Source organism: Myotis nattereri, assembly GCF_964212035.1.
Source record: "Myotis nattereri genome assembly, chromosome: 17".
NCBI classification, from domain to species: Eukaryota; Metazoa; Chordata; class Mammalia; order Chiroptera; family Vespertilionidae; genus Myotis; species Myotis nattereri.
The window spans coordinates 549,793-573,259 of record NC_138092.1 but is presented as its reverse complement, the minus strand read 5'-3'; the positions used below and the strand labels follow the sequence as shown (position 1 = coordinate 573,259).

Here is a 23,467-nt window from a genome sequence, read left to right as displayed (position 1 = left end):
GCTCGGAACGCTCGGTCCGCCGGGGGGCGCGGCCCGGCTGGCGCTCACACTCTCGGGAGACGGCGAAGGTGGCGGCGGCCCCGCATCCCGCCCGGCCCCCGACCCGCTCGCCCGCCGCTGTGCCGCAGCCGGAACCGCCGCCGCTACCCGCCGGACTGCCCCGCCGACAACCGCCGGCCGCCGCGCAGCCCGCCGGGAAGCCGAGGCCCGCCCATCGCCGCCGGGACTGCAAACCCCATAAGGCCGTGCGGCGCGGGCGCCTCCGAGGACCCGTAGCGAACTCGCGCAGCCTGCTGGGAAGCCTCGCTCCCGTCCTGGGCGCGAGGCACGATGGGAGCTGAAGTCCGCGGTGGCTAGAGGGCCCTGCCTCCGCCGTGTGCGGGCCCTGGCCCTCCTCCCACGTCGCCTAGACCTTCCTGTCACCTCAGACGTGGTCCCTGCTCCCGGCGGCCACCTCGCCTCACTCTCTCGGGGACGAGTGACCGGAGTGGGGTCACCAGAGATGCCCACGGCCTCCTGCCACCGAGACGCCCCACCCGCCTGGCCCCACACCGTCCCGGACACGCCCCCTGATCACGGATCCGGCCCGCGCCCTCCTCTCCTAAGCGGCCCTGCGAGCTCGGTGACCGCCCCACCCCCGGGCCTCCCCCAGCCCCGCCTCAGCCAAGAAGACAGGACCACCGGGCCTCGGGCCAGCAGCATCTGCACTTTATGCGCGCGCGCGCGGCCGAGACACTACAAAACCGAGGAAACAAGGGCAAGAGCAAGTCCAGGGGCGGGGCCGGGGCCGGGGTCACGCGGAGAGGTCACTGTTATCAAAACGCTCCTGGTCGTACACTTCAGCCACCACCTTGCGGCCAGCGAACCAGCGCCCGTTGAGGGCCTGGATGGCCTTGTGAGTCTCGGAGGCCATGGAGAACTCCACGAAGATCTTGACGATGATCTCGGCGTCCTCCTCCTCACCCTGCTTCTCCTGGTAGATGATGACGCGGTTGACGGCCCCGAACTTGCCGCACTCCTCGGTCACCTCCCCCTCCAGGTCGTCGTCGATGTCCTTGGGGTCCACCATGTTGCGCAGAACCATCACTGTGGACTGTGGGGGGATGACAGCTGAGCTGCTGAGCCACGGCACACCCCGCCCCCCGCCCCCGCCCCCGCCCGCCGCCCCCCACCTCCTGCTTGCGGAGCAGCTTCTGCATGACCATGTGGCGGGCGCTGCTGCCCGAGATGCTCATGTGCTCCTGCTCACTCAGCATCTCCGGCCGCTCGGACTCGGGGAACAGCTCCTCCTCCTCCTTCTCCTTCTTGGGCTCCAGGAGGCCCAGCGTCGGAGGGCTGGCAAGGATGGGGTTCACCACGCCCACAGAGGGGATGGTGACCGGGATGGGAGGCCGGGCTGGGGTCACACCTGCAGCCAACACACCAGGTCCAGCAGTCACTCCCACCCCCTCCCCAGGAAGGAGCACAGCACCCGCACCCGGCTGGCCTGCCTGGAGCTCGGGTAGCTGGGGGCAGTGAGCCCAGAGAGAGGCAGGGGGAGGTGGGAAGCCCTGACCCAGCAGGCTCACCTGTGATGACTCCTGGGGCCTGGGCAGCCATGACAGCCTGAGGTAAAGCCCCCAAGGGCTGGGCCAGAGTCAGTGCAGGGGACACCAGTCCAGGGGTGGCCAGAGTACCCAACACCGCTGCTCCGGCCACCGCTTCCTGCAACCGAAAAGGCCACCACACTGAGTCCCAAGCCTGGCTGCCTCCACTCTATGCCACCCGGAGAACCAGTCAGTCCCCAAAGCACTGGGGGCCTATTGCCCAGGATTGAACCCACACACTGTACTCGCCCTCACCTGAGCCGTAATCTTGGCTGTGGCTGCAGCTGCAGCCACAGCAGCAGCTGGCGGGAGGCCTCCAGGTGTGGCAGGTGTAAGCAGGGGCATAGGGGGTGTGACAGCCTTGCCCACCCGCAAATACTGGCCACCCAGGTCAAAGAGGTTCATGGAAGACACGGCATCTTGAGACGACTGGGCCTTCTCATATTCTGCAGGGCAGGAGCAGCAATGAGGGCCAGCCACAGAGTGGAGTGGGCCCCAGTCCAGGCCCTGCCTCAGCCTCCCCAAGCTCACCAATGAAACCATAGCCCTTGTGCTTGCCGGTGGTGGGGTCCCGGGCCAGCGTGCAAGATTTGATCTTGCCAAAGGCCTCAAACACGCTCTTGATGTCATCATCTGAGAGGTCCTGATGCACAGAAGCCACGTAGATTCGGTTGAAGGCCCGTGCCTCTTCCGCCAGCTGGTCTATGATGGGCTGGGCCTGCCCTATGTTGCTGGGTCTGCCCACCTGGGGGAGAGGCAGGGGACCAAGAGCCACCAATCAGCCAAGGCTTGGCCACTTCAGGCCTCCGGAGGGCGACCGCATCTCCTGGGTGAGTGGACAGAACATCTCCCATCAGCCCCAGGGCCCGCCTCCCTGGCACTCACCTTGATGTTCCTGCCGCCCAGCATCACTGAGTTCATCTGCTCCAAGGCCAGCTGCGCAGCCTCTGGGACCTCGTACTCCACAAACGCAAAACCCTGGACACAGGATGTACCATTAGGCCTGGAGCGCCGGGGGGGGGGGGGGGGGGGGGCGGGGGGGGGCGGGACACGACGACAGGGCAGAGCCAATCTCACCTTGTGCTTCATGGTGACAGAGTCCCAGGACATGTCAATGCTCTTGATGGGCCCAAAGGGGGCAAAGGCCTGGCGAATGGTGTCCTCACCCAGCTCATAGTAGATGGAGCCCACGTAGACCCGGCACATAATGGCCAGTGCCCGCTGCCGCTGAGCTGCCATCTGGAGCAGGACACAAGGGGAGAGAGGGCCACTGGCTTGTGACGGGGTGGCAGGAGGCTAGGCAGCCCACGCCCCTCCTGGCCCACCCACTCAGCACCACTGTGGTGAGGGCTCCCCACGCAGCAGCACGGTGCAGGCTCAGCCCTGCAGACAGGGTGGTGAGGGTCCGCAGAACCCTACCCCAGGAAGGAAGACCAGGCCCAAAGGCAGGACACGGACACACCCGGGCCCGCCCAGGTCCTGGGCAGACTGGCAGCAAAGCTGACAGGTGGCTGGGAGGCAGGGCTGTGTGCCCTTCCACCCAGCCCCCGCTCCAGCCTAGATGCCAGGAGTCCTGGGCTGGGCCGGGAGATCCTCCTGGGGTCCTGACCACGTGTTCCAGCAGATGAGGGAAGGGGTGCCATCCCAGCTGGAAGGACCCGCTGGTGTGGAGGCAAGAGGGGGACACAAGGCAGGGCGCCCAGAAGAGACCCCAGGGAAGGTCAGGAGCCCAGATTGGGGGCTCCCTGCAGAGAGAGTGAAGAATAGCTACTTGTGCAGGGCCAGCTCAGGCAGAAGCTCAGCGACTGCAAGACCCCATGCCTCAGACCCCTCACAAAAGAGCTGCCTGGAGCCCACCCCCGCACCCAGGGGACCTGGCCCCAGGAACATCAGGTGACAGGTCTGGCAGGCGCTGCCTCTGTGTTGGGGTGAGTCTGGCCATTGTGCTTAGCGACTTCCCATACCCCCAGGGAAGGGGTTCCCATTCCTGCCACCTCAGACACAACGTGCCAGGCAGGGGGAGGGGGGTGTCTAGAGCCACAGCAGTGGGCCCCCAAGAGGAGCTGGGCCCGGGAAAGAGACCACAGCCAAGGGCAGGCAAAGATGATGGGGCCCTGGCTCTAGCTTTTCCACCAACAGGGGCGCCCCTCACCCTCACAAAAGTCCCCATAACCAGAGGCCCATTTCCTTCTTTAGACACCAGCTTAGTATAAGCTGGGCATCCCCTTCCTCAAGGAGGGACCTAAAAAAAAGGTCCACAGCTCCCCCAAAGAAGGAATTCCCCAATTGGGCACCTCCTCAAACTGGGCTCCTGACAAACAGGCCTCAGGCTCCCTGTTGAGACCAAGGACCCCAGAGGTGGAACCATGGCCCTCTCACGAGGCACCTGAGACATGACCCTGTCCCTCCTCAAAGCCCCCAAGACAGAAGCCTGTCCCTCTTCAGTGGGAGCTCCCCAAGCAGGTGGGCGAAGACCCTCTCCCTGATGCTCCCCACAGACAGACGCTTCCCAGAGAAGCCACTGGGTCTGTCTGGCCCTTGAGGACAGGACCTTGCTACCCTGTGAGAACAGCATGCCCGGGAAGGGCCCCCAGAGAAAGGGCCATGTTCCCAGAGGGGTCCCTGGCCTCCTCAGCCTGCCTCTGGGGGATGGAGGGGTGTCTCCTCCCCAAACTCCTCTGCCCGTAGCAGCCAAGGCCATGGCTACACCTCCTCCCTGGCCGCAGGCCCTGCACCCCTTGCTCACAGCCAGGCCCAAGGCCCAAGTTCTTGCCCTTCCCTCTCTCGCTGGCTCGGGTTCCCCCAGCCCCACCTTGTCCATCCCTCCTCCCTCCAGGGTCTGACGGGGCCATGAGTTACGACCCTTCTCTTCTCAGGGCCTGACCCCAACCCAGGAGCCAAGGCAGCCTGGAGACTGGCGGAGCTGGAGGCCTGGGCGGTGCACCTGTGTGTGGAGGCGGCACGGGTACAGGTGGGCCAGGCGTGGGCACCTACCCTCCTGGCCGGCTGCCCTCCGCAGTTACCTGACCCTCAGAGCAGATGGAGGCCTCCCCGGGGCGGTCCCAGGTGGGTGCCCGCCCACACCACTGGCCCCGCCACGCCTGGCGCTCTGTTGCGCTCGTCCGAGCTGGCGGGCAGGGCCGGCTCGGGGAGCAAGGTCCCCAGCACGCGGCTGCACTGCCCCCCTCTAGCCCTGACTAAGGACATGAGCCCCGGAAGAAGTGAGCATTTCTATTGACCGATTGCAAAGGTGAGAGAGGATCTCCAAAGCCCATTGTCACTGCTGCCATCTGAAAGACAGTAAAGACAGAGTTCAGTCTGTTGGAGCCGAGCAGTCTCCCGCTCTCGTCACACCTCACGCAGACAGCGGCAAGGCCCGGAGTCCCCGCCCTGCCAAGAGGCCCGCTTGCCTTCCCACATGGCCGGCCAGTGGCGGCTGCCAGCACCTGCCCAGAGGGGCCTCGGAGCCCCAGGTGCCCCGCCCCACAGCCTGGCCGGCCGGGGCAGAAGGAAGGGAGAGGGGAGCGAGCGGAAGGGAACAGCCAGGCATCACCTGGCTGTGTGAATGTCAGGGGCTGGGCAGGGGCGGGGGCTCAAGGCCCAGGCACCTGTCGGCCTCGCCTGGCCTGGCCTCATCGCAGCTTCCAGCCACAGGTCTAAAGCAGGGCCCTATGGAGGCGCCCGAGCCTGTCCTCAGTTCCGGGCCCCAGCCCGTGTGGTCTGGACTCGCTGCAGGGGTGGGAGCCTGACCGTTCTTATCCGAGGCCATGGGGGCAGGGAGGAACGCCCCTAGGTGCTGCACCGTCAGCTGTGCAGCTGTGCAGCGGGGGGCACGGGCGCGGGGCGACCTGAGGCAACAGTCTGAAGTCCGAGAAGAGGAGCTGGCTCGGGGAGCGGGCAGAGCTACAGAGAAGGGGCGGGAGGGGCCGTGGGTGCTCAACAGGCAGATAAGGTGGTTACTCATGGCTGGGGAGGACCCAGGCGTCCCCAGGAGGAGTCCTTGAGAAACCGAGACCACACACCTGGTGGGGAGCCACAGGCGCAGGAGAGGAAAAGAAGGAGGCGGGGGGGTGCAGGGCGGGCGGCTCACCTGCAGGTTGGTGAGCTGCTGCTGCTGGTGCGCGATGGTCTGCTTTACCAGCACACTCTTGATGCTCTGCTCCATGGCGTACTTCTTGGCCTGGGAGAGAAGGCGGTGAGGAGCACTGGGGGGCCCCGGCCTGTGGGGAAACGGGCCTTCTGCCCCAAGTGGCTCCCCACGCCCACCCAGCCCTGGGAGGTACACTCTCACCTTCTGGAGGGCCTCCTGCTGCTCGGGCGTCAGAGGAGGCAGTCCCAGCTTTGTGGCTGTGCTCTGCCCGTTCTCCATCTTGATGGAGTCTGTCCCCTAGTGGGGGGAGCAGGGAAGTGTTAACAACAAGCTCAAGGCCGCCCGCCCTCCTGTGGACCCAGGAGCACCCAGGTCCCAGCACGCCCGCCCGCATGGCCTGGTGCAGTCTCCCCCAGGACCACGGTCAGGACAGGACGTCCACCAAGGCAGCAGGTGCCTTGGGGGCCCTGGACCAACCTGGAGCAGCTGCAGAGCCCAGCCCAGTGGCCTTCTCGGCAGCCGACAGGTGGCAGGTGGCCAGCCCGACTCCAGAACCTCCATCCCGTGCGGGCCAAGAGTCGGCCCTGGCTGTCCTCCAGGACAAGGGGAGGGGTCGGGGGTCTGGATGGTCCAGGGCCCCTCACTCCAACTGCCACCTGGTTGTGGCCCCAGACGGCCAGACTCAGCTCCCCTGCTGGGGAGGAGTTCCAGGAACCACTGCCCGAGCATATGTGGGAAGGGCCCCCACCTGGTGCAGTGATCCAACCCCCACTCCCGCACATGTGCACACGGCCCAGAGGGCCTGGAGATGCTCTCCCAGGCCCCACGGCCCTGAGGAGGCTCCTGCCCCTTTGCCAAACTCTTCCCTGGCTGTGGCTAGCCCCTGGGAGAAGCCAGGTGCAGACCCACCAGGGAGGGAGAGGAGGACCGGACACCCTCCAGCACCTGGCAGATGAGCACAGGGGCCAGGAGAGGCTCTGAGGGAGGCAGGCAGAGCCCGCTGCAGACCTGAGAAGATGCTACTAGGATTACGTTTACATTCCTCTGCCAAAATTCATTTCTAGGCTGTCTGAGAGGGAAGAACACAGCCATGTAAGCAGAAGTATAGCCACCAGACCAAGTAGAGTGTGGGCATCGGAGCACTCCTGCCTGCCCACCAGCTCGGGCTGGGGGCTCCCCAGCAGCTGCAAGGAGACCCGCTGGCCCCTCCAGAGGGGCGTTCTGAGCCCTGGGCATGCAGCCTTGGGAGGGACAGCAGAGAAGAGAGGCAGGTCCCAGCACAGGAGGGATGCTCAAGGACAGAGGAACTAAGGAGTCAGGAAGGGGCTGGCTGGCCCAAACTCCCAGAACCCGCATCCTGACCAGCACAGGTGAAAGGGCAGGAGGCCCCTCCCCTGGCAACCCAGCTGGCCCCAAGCCCAGTCCTCCTTAGTGGGAGAGAGGCCCCCAAAGCCAGGGGCTGCATGCTGGAGCAGGCTGTCACCATGGTCGTCGATGCCAACCCCCATTCAGCCCTCAGAAACTTTTCAATCTCCTCTTTGTCTTCGTAAACAAAGGCCCTTCTCTCACCACCAATGGCTGCCTGCACAGCCGGCCAGGGCCAGGGAGGGCTGGTTGGAGGAACGCCCTGGCCCCCTGGCCCATCAGCTGCAGCCCATAACTTCCCAGGATCCAGGCTGCATTCCTCAGCCCTTCCCCGAGTGCAGGGGTTGGGGGTGGGGTGGGGGACCAGAGGAGGGCCCAGCCCCAACAGTCACCAGGCTCCGTTGTTGAGGCCCCGCTGGACCCCCCTGAAGGCAGGCGCTGCCATGGCGAAGCACAAAGAACCCGACACCCACAGGACCCTGCCAAGGGCCAGGCGCCGGAGCAGGACAAGATCTGCCCACACCCACCCTGAGACCAGAGTCCGCCTAGACCCCTGCTTTGGCTTGCACGGAATTCTGCTTGGCTGCTTTATTTAAATTAGATCGGAAACAGCAGTCTGTACTCTTAACAGCACCCTGCACGTCTGGACAGCGCACCAGCCCCTCTGCACACAGTGGCTCAGAGCCCCACCTGAGCCTCACCGTCTGCCTAGTGTCTGGAGACACGCAAAGCGACGACCCCCCACAGAAGCAGGTGGATGCTCAGCGGAGAGGCAGAGACAAGGAAGCTAGAGCCAGGCCTGAGGCTGGGGGTCGGGGCAGGACAGGTGCCTCTGCCCAGAAGGCAGAGAAGAGTGCCTGGGCTCCTCCCGCTCCGCCCCGGCCAGTTCTCTCTGGGCCGAGGGACGCGCAGGCAGGCGGGCGGGCAGGCAGGTGGACAGGCGGGCCTGAGGGCGAGGATGCTTAAGGTCAGTACCTGTGGCGGTTTCCATTTGTCTCCCGCTGCCACCACTGCCGCCGCCGCCGGCTCGGACCCCCCTCCTTGCTGGCCATTGACCTGCTGCAGGCAGGAAGGAGATGTTGTAATGGACAGTCACAAGACCCACCCACCCAGGCCCTCTCGCCTTCCCCAGCTAAGGGCTGAGCTCCCCCAGGCGAGCCAGGGAGGCTGGGCAGGGGCACAGGAAGGGACCAGTGCTGGCTTGGCCCTGAATATTTCTGACACGAGTCCTCTCCGCCCTGCCCATTCCTCCAGCACCCCTACCGCTGCCCAGGGCCCTGGCACAAACCACAGCGGAATCTGGGGCAGCCTGCAGTCGGCAGCCGTCCCCAGGAGGAGAAGGGTAGGGGCAGAGCCAAGGAAAGGCAGCTCAGGTCTTAAAGATCAGTTCCTTTCCTGCCAGCAGGGCAAGGGGCACCTCTCGAGCACTCTGCACACACGCCTGGACCGGCCACAGCTTAGCAGTCCCAGTGCCTCCCACAGGCTCTGCCCAAGCCCAGGGCCCAGGCCCCTCCTGGAGGCACCTCTGTGTCCTCGGAATTGCAGGGCCATGCAGGGGTCTGCACATGCAGGGGCTCCCCTGGCAGTCACACTGTCCAGGGCCGCGTCACTCTAGAGGGCAGCTGAGAGCTTGGTCACAGCCTGAACCCACACCACAGGGGCCACGGAACCTGCCACGAAGCGTGACTGCAGGAGCAGCTCCCCATGGCTTAGCGGGGCGGTGGGACAGACAGCCAAGGTCAGGACACAGGCCATGGCTAGGAGCCAGGCCTTTGTGGGAGGGCCCCAGGCCTAGGTGCACAGTGGGAACCGAGAGCAGAAGGCACTCACCCGCTCATGGATGAGACCCACAGGGACCTAGGAACACAGGCTGGCCGTGCCCACCCTAGGAGCCTGTGCAGACAATACCAGAGGCTGGGATGACTCGGCCAGGGGTACTGAAGCTGTGGCTCCCAGCCCTGCACCTGGCCGGCAGCCACTCTGACCCGGCACCACAGCGGGTACGAAATGGTGTCCCAGAGTCAAAGAGAGGGGGTCCTCTCTGCCGCGAGCCCACCAGGGGGTGCACGGCAGCGGGGCCTGAGTCAGAGGCAGGCCTCACCCCACGCCCCGACAGCCCCGCACCCAGAGCAGAGGCTGCTACAAGGCCCACAGCCAGCACTCCCTTCAGGTCTGAGGAAGCACCCAGCCCGAGACCCGCCGGAGGCCAGCCGGAGGGCGCGCTCGTCAGCAGCTTCCCGCTCTCCCCAGTCACCGTGACGACCGCACAGGGACCAGGACAGGGTGAAGGCAGGAGCCGGGGAGAGCCCCCGGGGCCGCTGTGCTGTGCGTCTGAAACTAACTCAAAGCACTGCTGACTGTGAGCTGTGGCTGAGAAGTGAAACCTAAAAGCAAAATTAACAAAAAAACACCTCTGTCCTAGTATAAGCGTGTTTTCAGTGATCACAAACGTGGTCCCGGGGATGACCCTTCGACACGTAACATGTGAGTCCCGGCACCACTTAGAGCTGTGTCTTCAGCCTTGCGGGGCAGCTCGGCTGGTTAGTGGCATGTGATATGCTAAGGTGGGGGCTCGATCCCCATCGGGGCACAAACAACCACCAACCAACGAATACATCGATAAGTGGCACAGCAAATGGATGTTTCTCTCTCTCCCTTCCCCTCTTTAAAGTCAATTAAAAAACAACAAAAAAATTGCCCTGGCTGGCTCTCTCAGTGGTTAGAGCAGGGGTCTTCAAACTTTTTAAACGGGGCCAGTTCACTGTCCCTCAGACTGTTGGAGGGCCGGACTATAGTTTAATAAAACTATGAACAAATTCCTATGCACACTGCACATATCTTATTTTGAAGTAAAAAACAAAACAAAATGGGCCCTAACTGGTTTGTCTCAGTGGCTAGAGTGTCGGCCTGCGGACTCAAGGGTCCCAGGTTCGATTCCGGTCAAGGGCATGCACCTTGGCTGCGGGCACATCCCCAGTAGGGGGCGTGCAGAAGGCAGCTGATCAATGTTTCTCTCCCATCGATGTTTCTAGCTCTCTATCCCTCTCCTTTCCTCTCTGTAAAAAATCAATAAAATATATTTTAAAAAAAACAAAACGGGAAAAACACAATATTTGTCTTTGCATGTGGCCCGGTGGGCCGTAGCTTGAGGACCCCTGGGTTAGAGCATCAGCCTGTGGACCGAAGGGCCACAGGTTCAATTCCTGGTCAAGGGCACATCCCTGGGCTGCAGATTCAATCCTGGGCTCTGGTTGGGGCTTGAGCTCAAGGCAACCAATCGATGTGTCTCTCTCATGTCAATGGTTCTCTCTCTCCCCACCCCCTTCTCTCTAGAAATCAATGGAAAAAAATATCCTCAGGTGATTTAAAAATAAGATAAAAGTAAGTTATGAAATAAATGCCCAGGGCTCTGGGGTAAGCAGACACGGAGCCCGAGGCCACTGCCCTCCTCTGGCCTCGAGTCCGAGGCTCTGTGCGCACAGCCAGCAGCAGGCAGCAGAGCCTGGAGGTGGAGGCCCTGCTCAGCAGCCGCGGCCACAGGATGATTCCACACAAACCCGGCGCCAGGGAGCCCCCGGGGGGGAGGCATGGCAGCTGGGCCCGAGCCAGGCCTCAGGCGCTGACGTCAGGCCTGTCCCTGGGGCTGGCTGGGCACTAGCGGCTACCGTGTGCGTGTGCGTGTCTGTGCGTGTGCGTGTGCGTGTGCCGTACCTAAGAGAGTCCCTGCCGTGAAGTCGTGTCAAAGCTCAGACAGCCCTGCTGCCTCCCTGCCCGGTCCTCGCCAGTGCCAGGCGGGCAGTGCACACGCCCACAGCCCCGGAGCAGGAGCAGGAGCAGGGCCGTGCGGATGGGGGTGAGGCGCCACCGCGGAGCCAAGGCCCTCACGCCTCACACCGCAGCCCCGTGCGCACAGGGCGCAGCCGACTCCAGCCAAGGCCGGGCTTGGTGGCCACCCGCTCTGTGGGCGGTGGGGGGCGCAGGCACCCACCGGGGCACCCGTCACCGCCTCCTACCCCTCCCAGGAGTCTCAGCCTCGCGCCTCCCGCTTCTCTCCCCGCTTCAGGCGGCAGCAGGAGGCAGTCCGGCGGAGGACGGGCCTGGCTGCGGCCCACCCTCCCGGGGAGTCGGCCTCTGCCCCGGGAGAGGCAGGCCCAGCACCTGACGCTCAGCGGTCCCCCCGCCCGCTCAGCCCCCAGCCGCCCGGCTCTGGGTGGGGGTGGGGGTGGGGACGGGGAAGCCAAGCCAAGGGTCCGGGAGGGGAAGAGGGTGAGTGTGAGCAGGGCTCCCGCCTACGCTGACCGCTCCGTGCGGCCGCGGAGAGGAGCCCTGAGCGGAGGGCCCTGCTGCCAGGCGCCCGCACCCCGAGCACGGCCCCCTCGGGCGCCAAGAGGCCTGCGGGTGGGAGCTGGTCCCTGGGGCCCCACTGTGCCCCCAGGTCCTCGCACAGCGCTTGGGGCCAAGTCATTACGAGAGAACGTCCTTTCCTTCCCGAGGGGGGACCGCGGGACGGAACCCGTTTGCGGGGGACACTCCCTCGCAGTGCATCCGCGCAGAGTAGGCCCGGCTCCGGGTTCGAGGCGCCCAGGCCCCCCTCCCCGCGGGGCCTCACGCTGCCCCGCACGCCCAGCACCCCCTTCACACAGGCAGGAGGAGGAACGCCGCCTCCCAGGCACCCCGCCTCCCCATCGGGGCCCCAGGCGCCCCCGAAGGCCGAGGGGGACCCCGGCCGCCTAGCTCCGCCCCGAGGCCGCGGCTCGCCGGGGCCTGACGGGCGCCCCGCGAAGGAGCCGGGCTCGGCGCGCTGCACGGCCCCCCGCACGGCCCCCCAGACGCGCCCCAGCCTGGGTCCCGCGCGGCCCTCCGGCCGGAAGCAGCTGCCCGCGGGCCGGAAGCTGCGGCCACGGCTCGGCCCCCGCCTCGCGCCCGCTCCGCCCCCGCCTCACGCGACCTGAGGCCGCGAGGGCCCGCGAGCGCCCGCCGCGTCCCCGGGGGGCCTAGGCCGGGCAGGCGGCCCGCCAGCTGAGCGGAGCCCAGCGTCGCCGGGAGCTTACTTACGAGAGCTAAGGCCGCCGTCGCCATCTTGCGCCCGTCGCGGCCGCCGCGCGCGCCGCCCGCTCCAGCTCCTTGCGCGGTCTCGCGCGATGTAGGGGTTGGCGAGGGCCTTCGAGGAAAGACGGAACTATCGCGATAAAGGTCCTCACTCCCGCGACGTGGAAGGAAAAAGGCTCGCGCTTCCGGAGTGGGGCGGAGCCGGAGGAAGGGGCGGGGCCGACGGAAGGGGCGGGCCCAGGGCGGGGCGCTGGCGTCGCGGGCGCGCGCGCGGCGGGCCGAGGACTCCTCTGTCCAATCAGCCCCGTTGCTCCGGGTCCGGCCTCCGTTACAGAAACACGGGGTGCCGTCCGCCGCTGGTACCCGAGACCGGGCCGGACGGCCGGGCGCCCCGCAGGGCTGCAGGAGTCCCAGTCGCCCAAACCGACGAGAGTGGTAACAAAATCGCGCTATTTCGCAGGCAAATTTCGAGATGCACCGTCGCATCCCAACACCTGAAGTCCGCATGCGCCTACCAGCGGGTGGTGTGTCCGCACTGAATGGGCGACGTTTGCTCTTTCCAGGATCTCATAAGCCAGTGGTGCATCGTTTTAAACAATATATATGTTTTGTTGCCCTAACCGGTTTGGCTCAGTGGATAGAGCGTCGGCCTGCGGACTCAAGGGTCCCAGGTTCGATTCCGGTCAAGGGCATGTACCTGGGTTGCGGGCACATCCCCGGTGGGGGGTGTGCAGGAGGCAGCTGAGCGATGTTTCTCTCTCATCGATGTTTCTAACTCTCTATCCCTTTCCCTTCCTTTCTCTAAAAAATCAATAAAATATATTAAAACATATATATATGTTTTGTTGATGTCAGAGAGGAAGAGAGACAGAAACATCAGTGATGAATCACTGATGGGCTGCCTCCTGCGCGCCCCCAACTGGGGATGGAGCCTGCAGCTGGGCATATGCCCTGATGGGGAATCCAATCGTGAGCTCCCGCTCAGAATGCATCTTATGGCGATGGCAATGGCGTTGTAAGCTCAGTGATGTGCAGCCCAGGCCCCCCCCCCCCGCCCCCCAAGGGCATGCACCCAGATTCCTTAGTCCCTCGCTGATTGTTAAAGGCCCAAGGCGCCCCTCCCTGGCTGGAGCTGCCCAGGCCAGTACCAAGACTCTAACTAAAGAAACCATGGCTGTGAGCCCAGCAACTTCAGCCTCCCTGACACAACAGCTTCTTCCCCTTCTCAACCCTGGGAGAGATCAGCATGAAACAGAGGCAGCGGCTAGTTAAACGTGGCGGAATACGTCCCGCATCGTCCTCCCCTCTGAAAGGATGGGGGTCGGATTCGACAAAGGCAGGAACCCATGAAGACAGGAGGCGGGATCTTGTGGAGCTGGGGACAGTGGGCAGGGGGTGGGTTGGGAGGACTACAGTTGTGTCCAAGGCGTCCTTGACAGCACAGTGGGTAAAGGAGGAGGCCCCAGACCTCTGTCCCTCTCAGCAGGAGTACGAGCTCTGAGCTCTAGCAGAGGAGCTCTGGGCTGGCCAGGGGCAGGCCCTGCTGTGGAAGTGGGGGAGTGAGTGAGACCCCTGCCCTTTCACCAGGTGCCCCTCGGGTCCTCAGAGAGGAGAGCCCCTCTGCATCAGCTCCCAGCTCAGGAGAAAAGATTGACAGCTGGGGGGCGGGGGGTGCCCAGGGGAGTGACCTGGCTAGATGCATGGTCTCAGCTCAGAATGTCTCCCTCCTAAATGCAACCGGGCAGCCCAGGATCACCAACACCCGAGGAAGAGGAAAAAGACGAAGGAAAAGGGACTCAGAAGGAACAGAGACAATAAAGCAAGAAGAAGAAGAAAAGCTAAAATTCCATCCACAGAGATACTGGAGAGGTGTTGCATCCAAAAACAACAAGAGGCTATAAAGAAGGACATTCAGCAAATGAGAAAGAGAGCTTACAAATGAAACGCGAGAGGAAAGCCAACAGTTCAATAGAAGGGTTGAAAGATACAGCCGAGCCCGGCCAGCGCGGCTGTGGTAGAGCAGCGACACATGCACCAGGCAGGCGCGGTTCCATTCTGGGTCAGGGCACGTCCCGGTTGTGGGCTTGATCCCCAGTGGGGAGCGTGCAGGAGGCAGCCGATCCATGATTCTCTCCCATCATTGATGTTTCTCTCACTCCTTTCCTTTCCTCTCTGAAATCAATAAAAATAGGTAAAGCTGAAACCTTCCAGAATGCATAACAACAAACTAGGTAGCTCGAAAACAGAGAATGCGATCATTACCATGCTGGCCAGCACTGTCCAGAGTTTAGACCAGGCCAGACACCTCAGGCCTCCATAATGGGGAGGGGGGGCGGGGGGGGGGGGCGGCTCCGGGAGCCACAAGCACGCGCACGCTGATGGCAGCTCCCCTGTGAAATGGGTATGTAATGCAGCAGTCAGAGGCTTGTGGCTGAACGCTGTTCTCATGACACCCTCACCTCGTGGGACCCATGCAGCAGCCCTGGAGCGGGCACTATGACCCCGTGTTTGCAGAGGAGGCAGCGGAAGCACAGACCAACGTCCTAGGGCAGGACGCAGAGGAACAACTCCCGGACCCCTGACCACCACCTCTCGTGCCTCTCAAAAGACAAGCCCAACATCTACCTGACAAGAGTTCCAGACACTAGGGAGAGGGGAGACATAAATAAACGTGTAAAAAAATGTTCTAGAATCGAAAGGTTGGGAATCTCTTGACACGATGGAAGAGAGCGAATAAGCAAAGGGTCAGAAGTCAGGAAGGCACCGACTTCTGGGGCCAGAAAATATACCTTCCACGTCCTGGGAAGAAATGGCTCAACCTCGCCAGCCTTTATACCTGGCCACCCTGACGCGCAGATGTGAGTCCCATAGGAACAGGCCAAGACCCCCCACTTCCCGTGCATCCTCTCGGGAAACCGGGAGGATGTTCTTCCCCAAACAGGGCAAACGGGCGGAGGAAGGCTGGGATCCAGAGGCCGGGGGAGCGCCAGGAGCCAAGGCAGGAGCAGGCCCTGCTGGCAGCTGCGCCCAAGGACAAGCAGCCTGGGGCGGCGTGGGCAGGGCTGGGCTCCGGGGGGAGGTGAGACCGAGTAGGCACTTAGATCAGGGGTCCCCCAAACTGAGGGAAGGCCCCCCTCCTGCGGGAGGATGTAAGGGTGAATTGAGACATGCACAGAAACCAAGTAAACAAACCGGAGAGGCAATTATTAACTCCAGGGGAAACCAAAAGTTGTGCAAGAAAAGCAAATATAACCCCGGGACACCTTGTTCTCTGCTGGGGCCTGTGGTGATGAAGCTGTAAGAATACTCTTCACTCTGGGATGGTGGTGGGTCAGGGGACACCTAATGTGAACACGCACACAAACGCAGTCAAAAGGCCTGTGGTTTGGTGGGACCTGGATTTTAAATGACAGGAGATGCAGCTAAGAGTGACCCTGGAAAGGATCAGGGCCGGAGACGACGTTTATTGTTTGTTTATTATTCGCCTAAAAAACCACTTTACTTTTTAAAATAATATGCGTATAACTTTGATAAACGTTAAAACGAAAACCTCAACGTAGGCTCGATTAAAGGACGCAGTGGCAGTAAGGGGAGTCCGCGTTCGGTTTAATCGCCGGTACAATCTGTTACTCCTTTGACATCAAACTGTTTAAGATGATGTGGATCAGACAGCTTAGCATCAGGGTTTCCAACTAGGCATGTACGTTATTTTAGATTTGTAATTTCAGGGTGAAGGGTGTGAGGATTCAAATAGTTTTGCGGAGTGAAATGTTTATGACTCGAGAGCCACCGTATCTGCACACTTAATGTCTTGGATGTGCCTTGGTTGGTTTTGTCTTGGGCTTTGGTTCGGGCGACGCGGCAGGTGGAATAATGACTCTCCCCTCCCCGCAAAGGTGCCCGTGCCCTAATCCCCGGCCCCTGTGGATGCTCCTGCCCACGGCAGAAGGACCTGGAGATGGGAGGCTGTCCGGGGACTCAGCCTAATTACATGGAGCTTTCCTGGCTGCAGAAAACCAGACAGGTGGTTCACGAGAAAGACTTGGCCGCTGTTTCTGGCTTTGAAGGTGGAGGCTGGGGCCACGAGCCAAGGAATGTGGCAGCCTCTGGAAGCTGAGCTCGGCCTGCAGTTCACAGCCAGCCAAGCACGGGGCCTTGGCCCTGCCGCTGCGAGGAAATGAATGCCTGCCCAGCGCCCAGCGCCCAGCGCGTGCCATGCCTCACCCCACAAGCCAAACCCCAACCCGAGGGAAGAGAACCCGGATCCTCCCCGGGAACCTCCAGGAAGACGTGCTCTGGGGGCGCCTCGGCTGTGGGCAGGCGAGGCCTGGGCCGGACGTCTGACATACAGAAACAGAACCGCCTGGGTGGGTTGTAGCCACGAAGTCTGGGTGATTCTTGTAGCAGCAACAGGCACCTGGTCGGTGGGAGCTTCCCCGGGTTGGCCTCTGAGACGCCTAAAAGGAACCCTGAATGCACTACGTGTACATGTACGCATGCAGTGTAAATGGTCAGTGTTTACATCTGAGAACAGAGGAGGGGGCCCGAGAGAAGCCAGTCCAGGGCAATGGGGGTGGTGGCGGTGGGCAGGACGGGGGTGGGGGAGGCCCCTGGGGGGTGAGTTTGAAGGAGGCACCGTGAGGGGCAGGGGAGGAGTCTGACCTGACCCCTCTAGGCCAGGGAAGGTGGGAGAGAAAAGAGCCCTTTGGAGGGGCTGCAGGGCCCAGCCTCAGAGCCGTGCAAGCTCAGAGAGGGTTCCCGAGTGGCTGCACTGGAGGCGGGATGGGGCGCAAGAACCACGTGGTGCTGGGGGCTGGGCGTCTCTGGCTGCTCCTCCCGCCAGGTGGGGGCCCTGCACCCTGCCCGATGCTGCAGGTGCCGGACCATTGACTGGAGGTGGGCGCTCCCTGTGGGTCTGTGGTGCCCCCCTCAAGGGCACCCTTGCCACTGACCCACAGCTTGGAGGGTGGGGTCATGGGAAGGAATGGTGAGCTGGGGAGGCAGGGGGGTGAGGGGATCCTGGTTCCAGGAATGGGCGTGGCCTCATCACTCATCACGGCCCCCCTCCCCGCCGGTGGGCTCAGCCCCCATCCCCACGGTCAGGGTCTCTCAGCAGCTGCCCGGCGGAGGGAGGGCCCTCGTCCAGGCCGCTGGTCCCAGGCCTGGCGCCCTGAATCCCTGTGCGTCACTGGGCTCCGCGGTACTTGAGGAAGGTGCTTTCCAGGAAGGCGGCCAGCTTGGTCCGGTCGTCCTGCAGGGTGGGAGGTCGGCATAGGGGACCGGCCCCCTCCCCTCCCCTCCCCTCCCTCCCCACCTGGCCAAGCGGCCCGCACCTCGTGCAGGAAGCCATAGTGCACCAGCTCTGCTGCCAGGTCCTGGGCGCTGTCCGCTGTGCAGAGGCCAAGGGGGCAGGTGTAAGGTCAGGGGCACAGAAAAAGCAGGGGCAGTGGCTGCTCCCGCCACTGCAGGCGGGGCGGGGCGGGGCGGATCCCAGCCGCATGGCGCGCATGTCCACTTACTTGGGAGCAGGTCGTAAGTGAGCTGCCGGTGCAGCCGGTCCTCCAGCACAAGCAGCAGCGTGAGCTGGGGAGGCGAGAGGCAAGGTCAGCTCTGGCCCGCCCCTGCCCCGCCCCGCCCCCCAGCCTGGGCCCCCCACTCCCAGCCCCCCCCCCCTGCCATCCTGGGCCCCGCGCCCCCACCCTGCTCACATGCCAGCGCGCCTTGTCCTCGCTCCTCTCCAGGTTACACTGCATCTGGATCACCTGGGGGCGGTGGGGGCCCAAGGTCACCCACGAAGGCTCAGACTCAGCAACTGAGGAGCAAGAGCGGATGCACCTCCAAGGGGCCCAGAGGGAGAGAGGCCTGGGCCGGGACTGGTCACTGCTCACGAGGGTGTGAGAGGGTTTGCACAGGTGCAGGGAACAGCTGGGCAGAGGGGGCTGGGCAAGCAGAGGTCGGAGCACAGGAAACGAGCAGGGCCAGGCCCCGCTGAGGGCCCCACAGTCTCTGGGCAGCGCTGGCTGTTGGGACATGACTTCTGGCTGTGGTGTGGAGGGGAGCCAAGAGGAAGGAGGCCAGCGGGGAGGGGGCAGGGGGGCATCCAGGCAGGGAACAGAGGTGCCCGGAGCAGGGCAGTGACCATGGAGATACCCACAAGGGCAAAGCCAGAGGCTCTGGAACCAGGGGTTATGGACATGGAAGCAGGGAGGGAGCCAGGTAGGAGGAGGGGCCGGGAAAACATGATGCCGAGGGGGGTGTGGGGGACACCCTCGTGGGACAACAACGTCAAGGAGTCAGCAAGCCAAGGGGGCGGCATCAGAGGGGCAGGGGCAGGTGAGATTCCCCGACAAGGGCTCCTAGAGCAGGTGCAGCTCTTAGGACACAGGCAACAAGAGGTGGGAGAGGGGTGTCTGTAGAGGCAAGGAGTCTCTGGGAAAGGGGGTACCCCAGCTTCTCTTAACACCCCCAACTCCACAGAGGGGTCGGCCCGGCCCTGGTTTCCAGCAGTGTGGAGAGGGGCTGGGGACACTCCAGGCCCAGCCGTGTGCGGGGCACCTGCCTGGCAGTGCCCAGCAGGGTGGGGGCTCACCTTTCTGGTCTCTGAGTCAAAGGGCTCTGGCGTGGGGGTCTTGGCCTTCTGGGCCTCCTCTGGGGGCGGGGCTAGCACGCGGGGCAGCCCCAGGGGCCGAGCAGCAGCAAAGTTCATCAGAGGGTAGATCCCGTTTCTGGGGACACAGCGGGGATGACTGGGGGCTTGGGCCTGGCAGCCGCCTGCCCCCCGCCTCACGCCAGCTCTCACCTGACGTCCTCTAGGAATTTGTCCAGCTCCATGCAGGAGACCTCCGAGTACCTGGCACGGGCGTGAGAAGCACATGAGGGCGGCTGGCCAGCCCGCCTGGCCCGGGGGCAGGACGGAGTGAGGCCAGCCAGATGGAGAAGCGAGGCCCGGGGCAGCGGCCGCTCACCGCCACTGCAGGGGGGGCCGGGGGGGGCGGCAGATCTCGGCCAGCACCGCGTGCATGTCCATGGACTTGGTCTTCTCCTCCACCACGTTCTCAGGCATGAGGTCTGCAGGCCAGAGGAGCACTCAGGGGACAGAGCTGGAGCCAGGGTCCTGCAGGCGCCCTTCCTCATCCCCAACCCGGGCCCTGACCCCCTCCCCCCTCCCCCCCTCCCGCCCTCACACTGGTGCTGGATGAAGCAGTGAGCTGCCAGGAGCTTCAGCGAGTGCACCTCGAAGAGCACCCGGTGGAAGAGGAGGTTGTGGGCAGAGGGCCTGTGGGCGGGGTCCCGCGCCAGGCAGGAGAGGATGAACTCCTGGGGGCAAGGAGAGAAGAGGCCACGGTGCATGGAGTTTCTCTGCTCTGGCCCCACAGTGTGAGGAGAGGAGGCCCTGAGGCCCCCAGACCGCAAGGGTCCCTTCCCCCCCCCCCCCCCCCCTCCAGCCTTCATGATGTGCACAGGGGGAGGCATCCTGCTAGCCGCCAGGACCTGATCCTACAAACAGGACAGCCAGGCCCTGGGTCCCTAACTTCCCTCAAACTCACAAAAACCTGGTGCGGGGTGAGGGTGGGGGGCCGGGAGCACTGTTGTCGGATTCACAGAGGAAGTCTGCAGGAGGGCGGGCAGATCAGCCCGCCACGCCCCCCCAAGCAGGTCACATGGCCTGGCATGAACCCACCCACCTTGGCCAGCCCGCCTGCTGGAGATGACCTTGAAAGGTCCCTGCCCCCCATCCATGCCTTGCACTGCCTGCCTCTCTTGTCTGTCTTGGCTCCACCTCCCCGCCAGCCCCATCCAGGCCCCATCACTTCCCTCTCCCATCCCCAGAGGCCGTGTGCTTAAGCCAGATTCCCAGACTCGGGCCAGAGGCTGTGGGTGAAGCTCCATCCCAGGCTCCGTCTGCCCACACAGCTGCCCACACAAAGGCTTAAAGGCAACAACGTGGAGCCAGGCAGACCAGGTGCAAACACTGGGTCCACTGCTCACTCGGGAGCCTCTCTGAGCCTCAGTTTCTTTGTCTATAAAATGGGCATCACAACAGTACTCACCCACTATGTCTCTGGTTCCCCTGACCTAATGATGTGCCCTTAAAAAAAAAAAAAAAAAAGAGGCCAGCCGGGCCATAGTGGCTCAATGGTTGAGCCGTGGACCTATGAACCAGGAGGTCACAGTTCAAGGTTCAATTCTTGGTCAGGGCACCGCCGAGGTTGTGGGCTTGATCCCCAGTGGGGGGCATGCAGGAGGCAGCGGTCCATGATTCTCTCTCATCGTTGATGTTTCTATCTCTCTCTCCCTTCCTCTCTGAGATCAATAAAAATATATTAAAAAAAAAAAAAAAAAAAAAGATGTGCCCTTAGACTTCAGGCCTGGAACTCAACACCCACTCAGGTAAGGCCCTCCTGGTGGGGGGCCCAGGCAGCCCTGACCCACGCACCCCCAGGCCTGCCCCAAACCTGGCACCAGACCCCCTTGGGGGGCGGGAGCACTGCTTACCCGCATGTTGGGGTCGCTCAGGGAGTGCCTGGCCCGCGCGATGGCCTCCTCGGTGACCCGGGTGTCCCCGTTGGCCTGGATCTCCAGCACGGCCATCTGAGGGCAGGGCTGGTCAGGCGGGCGGGGTGCCAGGGGAGATGGGGCGGGCAGCTGGGCAGAGGCCAGGCGGCCATGGCCGTACCTCCAGCGCGCACATCCCAAAGGAGAAGATGTCCACGGCGGTGCGGTCAGCAACCTCTGAGAGCCGGACAGCATGTCAGGCGGCTGTGGGGCGGGGCGGGCGGCTGCTGCGGGAGGGGGGGCGGCCTCGCGGAGCGGACTCACCTCCGTACTCCGGGGGGAAGAAGTGCAGGTTCCGCAGTTCCTCCCGCTCCGCGCGGATGGGGCTTCGGAGGTCGTCGGGGAGCGCTAGGAGGGGCGCGGAGATGAGCAGACCGGCCCTCTCCGCGGCCCTCCATCCCCGAGGGCCCCCACGCACCGTTGGAGAAGATGCGGTGCCACACTGCGCGGGGCGCGGGGGAGAAAGAGCCGGGTCAGCGGGGTGGGGCTGCGGGCGGCCGGCCCTCGGCCCGCAGGTCCCCGCTCCGCCCCGACCTGCCCGCACCGGAGCCGATCTTGATGAGGCCGTTGTGCTGGATGAAGATGGTGTCGCTTGTCAGGTTCCCGTGGATGATGGGGGGGCTGCAGGCGTGCAGGAAGCTGCCGGCCGGGGAGCGGAGAGCGGGTCAGGGGCGCGGGGAGGAGGGCGGGCGGGGCAGGGGCGCGGGCGGGGGCGGCCCAGCCTCACCTGAGCGCCGACAGGATCTGCGTGCACCAGCGCTTCCAGGCCTGGCGGCGGGCGGGCGCATCCGTGGGTCGGACGGGCGGGGAGAGGCGGCTGGGCCTGCAGGGCCCCCACCGCGACCCCTGCCCGGGCTCAACCCCGTTCCTGCTCCCGAAGCCGCCCCTCTCCCCGCGCGTCCCTACCCCACTCCTCCCCGCTGCCGCCCCCGCCCGCTCCCCGCTCCCCATACCCGCGCGTTCATGGCCTTGTGGTTCTTCTTGGTCTTTTTGAGGAACTGCTTGAGGCTGCCCGACGACACGTACTCCGTGATGAAGATAACCTGCCGGGAGGGCGGACGGTACCGGGCTCCGCCAGCTGCGGGCGCCGGTGCCCACGGGCGCCCCACCCGCCGCGCCGCGCCCGCTCCCGCCGGCCGCTCACCCTCGCGCGGGCCTCAGAGGCGTCCAGCCAGTACTTGTGCAGCTTCACGATGTTGGGGTGGTCCACCAGCACCAGCTGCTCAAACATGGTCTGGATCTTCTCCTGGGAGGCGTGGGGGTGCGGTCACGAGGTGGCCACCAGCGGTGGGTGCGGGGGACGCCACAGGCCTCACCTCGTGGGCAGAGAAGGCCTTCCTGTCGCTGAAGCGCAGCTCGTTCCACACCACCTCCACGCCCTCCTCCGTGTCCATGGCCAGGAAGGTGCTCTGCACGCCGGGCATGTTGCCCTGGTTCACCTGGGGGGGATGGGGGGGTGTCGGAGAGGCGGCGGGGCTGGGGCTCCGCTCACACCCTTCCCACGGCCCAGCCCGGAGGCGGGCCTGGCCCGCTGGGGGGTGGGGGGGGGCTGAGGCCACCCAGGGGCGGGGCTGAGGGGTTTGGAGCAGGTTCAGGGCGCCGAGCAGGTCTCCGGAGGCTGGTGGCTGGTCCCAGGGGCCTGGGGAAGTGGCTCTGCTAGGCTGGCCCTTAGGGATCGGGGTTCCTCTCCAGGGCGCGGGCCCAGGCCAAAGGGGTGCACGAACGGGGTCGCCCCCTCGAGGCTGCGGAGAGGTTTCGGGTCTCCTGCTCCCACAGCGACGCCCCGACCCGTCCCCGCGGTGCCCACCTGCTCCCGCCGCTTCTGCCAGCGGCCGCACGGGCTCTCTTCCAGGATGTCGCTCTCGTCTTCGCTCTCCTCCTCCCGCTCCCGCTCCCGGCCCCGCCTGGGCGCAGGCTCGGGAGCCGCCATGGCTCGGCGGGCCCAGGCCGCCGCCCGCCCTGCGATCCGCCGCCGCCGCCGCCCGCCCGCCCAGGCCCCGCGCACAGAGCCGAGCCCGGAGCGGAGCCGCCACTGCTGGGAACCACGACCCAGGCTCTGGGAATGGAGCGGAGCGGGCGCGCGACCCGGAGGGCGGAGCCCGCCCGCCCGCCAGGCCGGAGCCGCCTCCTCGGACCGGATCCCGAGCGGAGCTCCCCGCGGGCGGCTGAGCCCGCGCAGCGCGCGAGCAGGCCCCGCCCGCCGGAGCCCGCAGCCATGCCCCGCCAGTCCCCGCCCTGGAGCCACGCCCGACCGCAGGCCCCGCCCCGCGCGAGGCCGCGCCCGGGTCCAGGGCCGTCCATCCTCGGCTAAGACCGGCCCCGCCACCCAATCTGAGCCCCGCCCCACGTGAAGCTCCGCCCCATGTTAGGTCCGTCCCACCAAGGCCCCGCCCCACAGAACAAGCCACGCCACGGCGCAGGCGGCACCGATCCCCGCGTTCCGCGTACCTGCCGGACGCCCACCCTTAAGCCCCGCCCCACAGAAGGCCCAGTCTCGCCTGAGACCCCGCCCTGACTCCCCCCACCTGTCCATCGCGTGCTAATCCCCGCCCCCTAGAAAGTCTTGCCCCGCCCACCTGGCTAATGCCTCGCCCCTCGGGCCCGCCCCTGTCTAGGCCACACCCACCCGCGCCTACGGCCCCGCCCCGGAAAAGCCCACTCGAGGCCCCGCCCCCACGCCTCTCTGGAGGAGGCGGGGTGGAGCCGCGTCCCTCCCCGCTTCCCTGGGCGCTGCAACCAGCAGGGCGGCCGGGATCAGGGTCCTGGGGCCGGCCCAGCCCAGCTCTTAGAGCCTCGCGTTCTCCTCCTGCCCACCGCACCC

The 23,467-nt window shown here is 64.8% G+C and overlaps 2 protein-coding genes across 8 annotated transcripts; both read right to left on the bottom strand.

Moving 5' to 3' along the window:
* Positions 1 to 686: 686 nt before the first annotated feature.
* Positions 687 to 12,178, bottom strand: PUF60 (poly(U) binding splicing factor 60). 6 transcript variants are annotated; one of them, XM_081111462.1, is made up of 13 exons: positions 12,097 to 12,114; positions 8,872 to 8,934; positions 8,017 to 8,100; positions 5,878 to 5,973; positions 5,677 to 5,766; positions 4,826 to 4,876; positions 2,664 to 2,825; positions 2,472 to 2,564; positions 2,118 to 2,331; positions 1,842 to 2,032; positions 1,569 to 1,704; positions 1,173 to 1,408; positions 687 to 1,093 (listed from the first exon to the last, which is right to left on the bottom strand). In XM_081111462.1, exons 4-13 carry the CDS (start codon positions 5,953 to 5,955, stop codon positions 794 to 796), a joined length of 1,551 nt encoding a protein of 516 aa, XP_080967588.1. In that variant the 5' UTR covers positions 5,956 to 5,973; positions 8,017 to 8,100; positions 8,872 to 8,934; positions 12,097 to 12,114; the 3' UTR covers positions 687 to 793. The 6 variants fall into 6 exon arrangements, with proteins under 6 accessions (XP_080967588.1, XP_080967585.1, XP_080967587.1 ...); XM_081111459.1 differs by lacking the exon at positions 8,872 to 8,934 and having other exon boundaries at positions 12,097 to 12,178; XM_081111461.1 differs by lacking the exons at positions 8,017 to 8,100; positions 8,872 to 8,934 and having other exon boundaries at positions 12,097 to 12,176.
* Positions 12,179 to 15,547: 3,369 nt separating this feature from the next.
* On the bottom strand, positions 15,548 to 22,698 carry NRBP2 (nuclear receptor binding protein 2). Of its 2 annotated transcripts, none has more exons than XM_081111395.1 (18): positions 22,454 to 22,698; positions 21,963 to 22,085; positions 21,791 to 21,892; positions 21,600 to 21,689; positions 21,374 to 21,414; positions 21,191 to 21,285; positions 21,065 to 21,088; positions 20,911 to 20,994; positions 20,768 to 20,823; positions 20,587 to 20,694; positions 19,275 to 19,407; positions 19,056 to 19,158; positions 18,890 to 18,940; positions 18,680 to 18,815; positions 17,799 to 17,852; positions 17,610 to 17,673; positions 17,424 to 17,479; positions 15,548 to 17,341 (listed from the first exon to the last, which is right to left on the bottom strand). In XM_081111395.1, exons 1-18 carry the CDS (start codon positions 22,574 to 22,576, stop codon positions 17,276 to 17,278), a joined length of 1,509 nt encoding a protein of 502 aa, XP_080967521.1. In that variant the 5' UTR covers positions 22,577 to 22,698; the 3' UTR covers positions 15,548 to 17,275. The 2 variants fall into 2 exon arrangements, with proteins under 2 accessions (XP_080967521.1, XP_080967522.1); XM_081111396.1 differs by having other exon boundaries at positions 20,587 to 20,682.
* Positions 22,699 to 23,467: the final 769 nt, after the last annotated feature.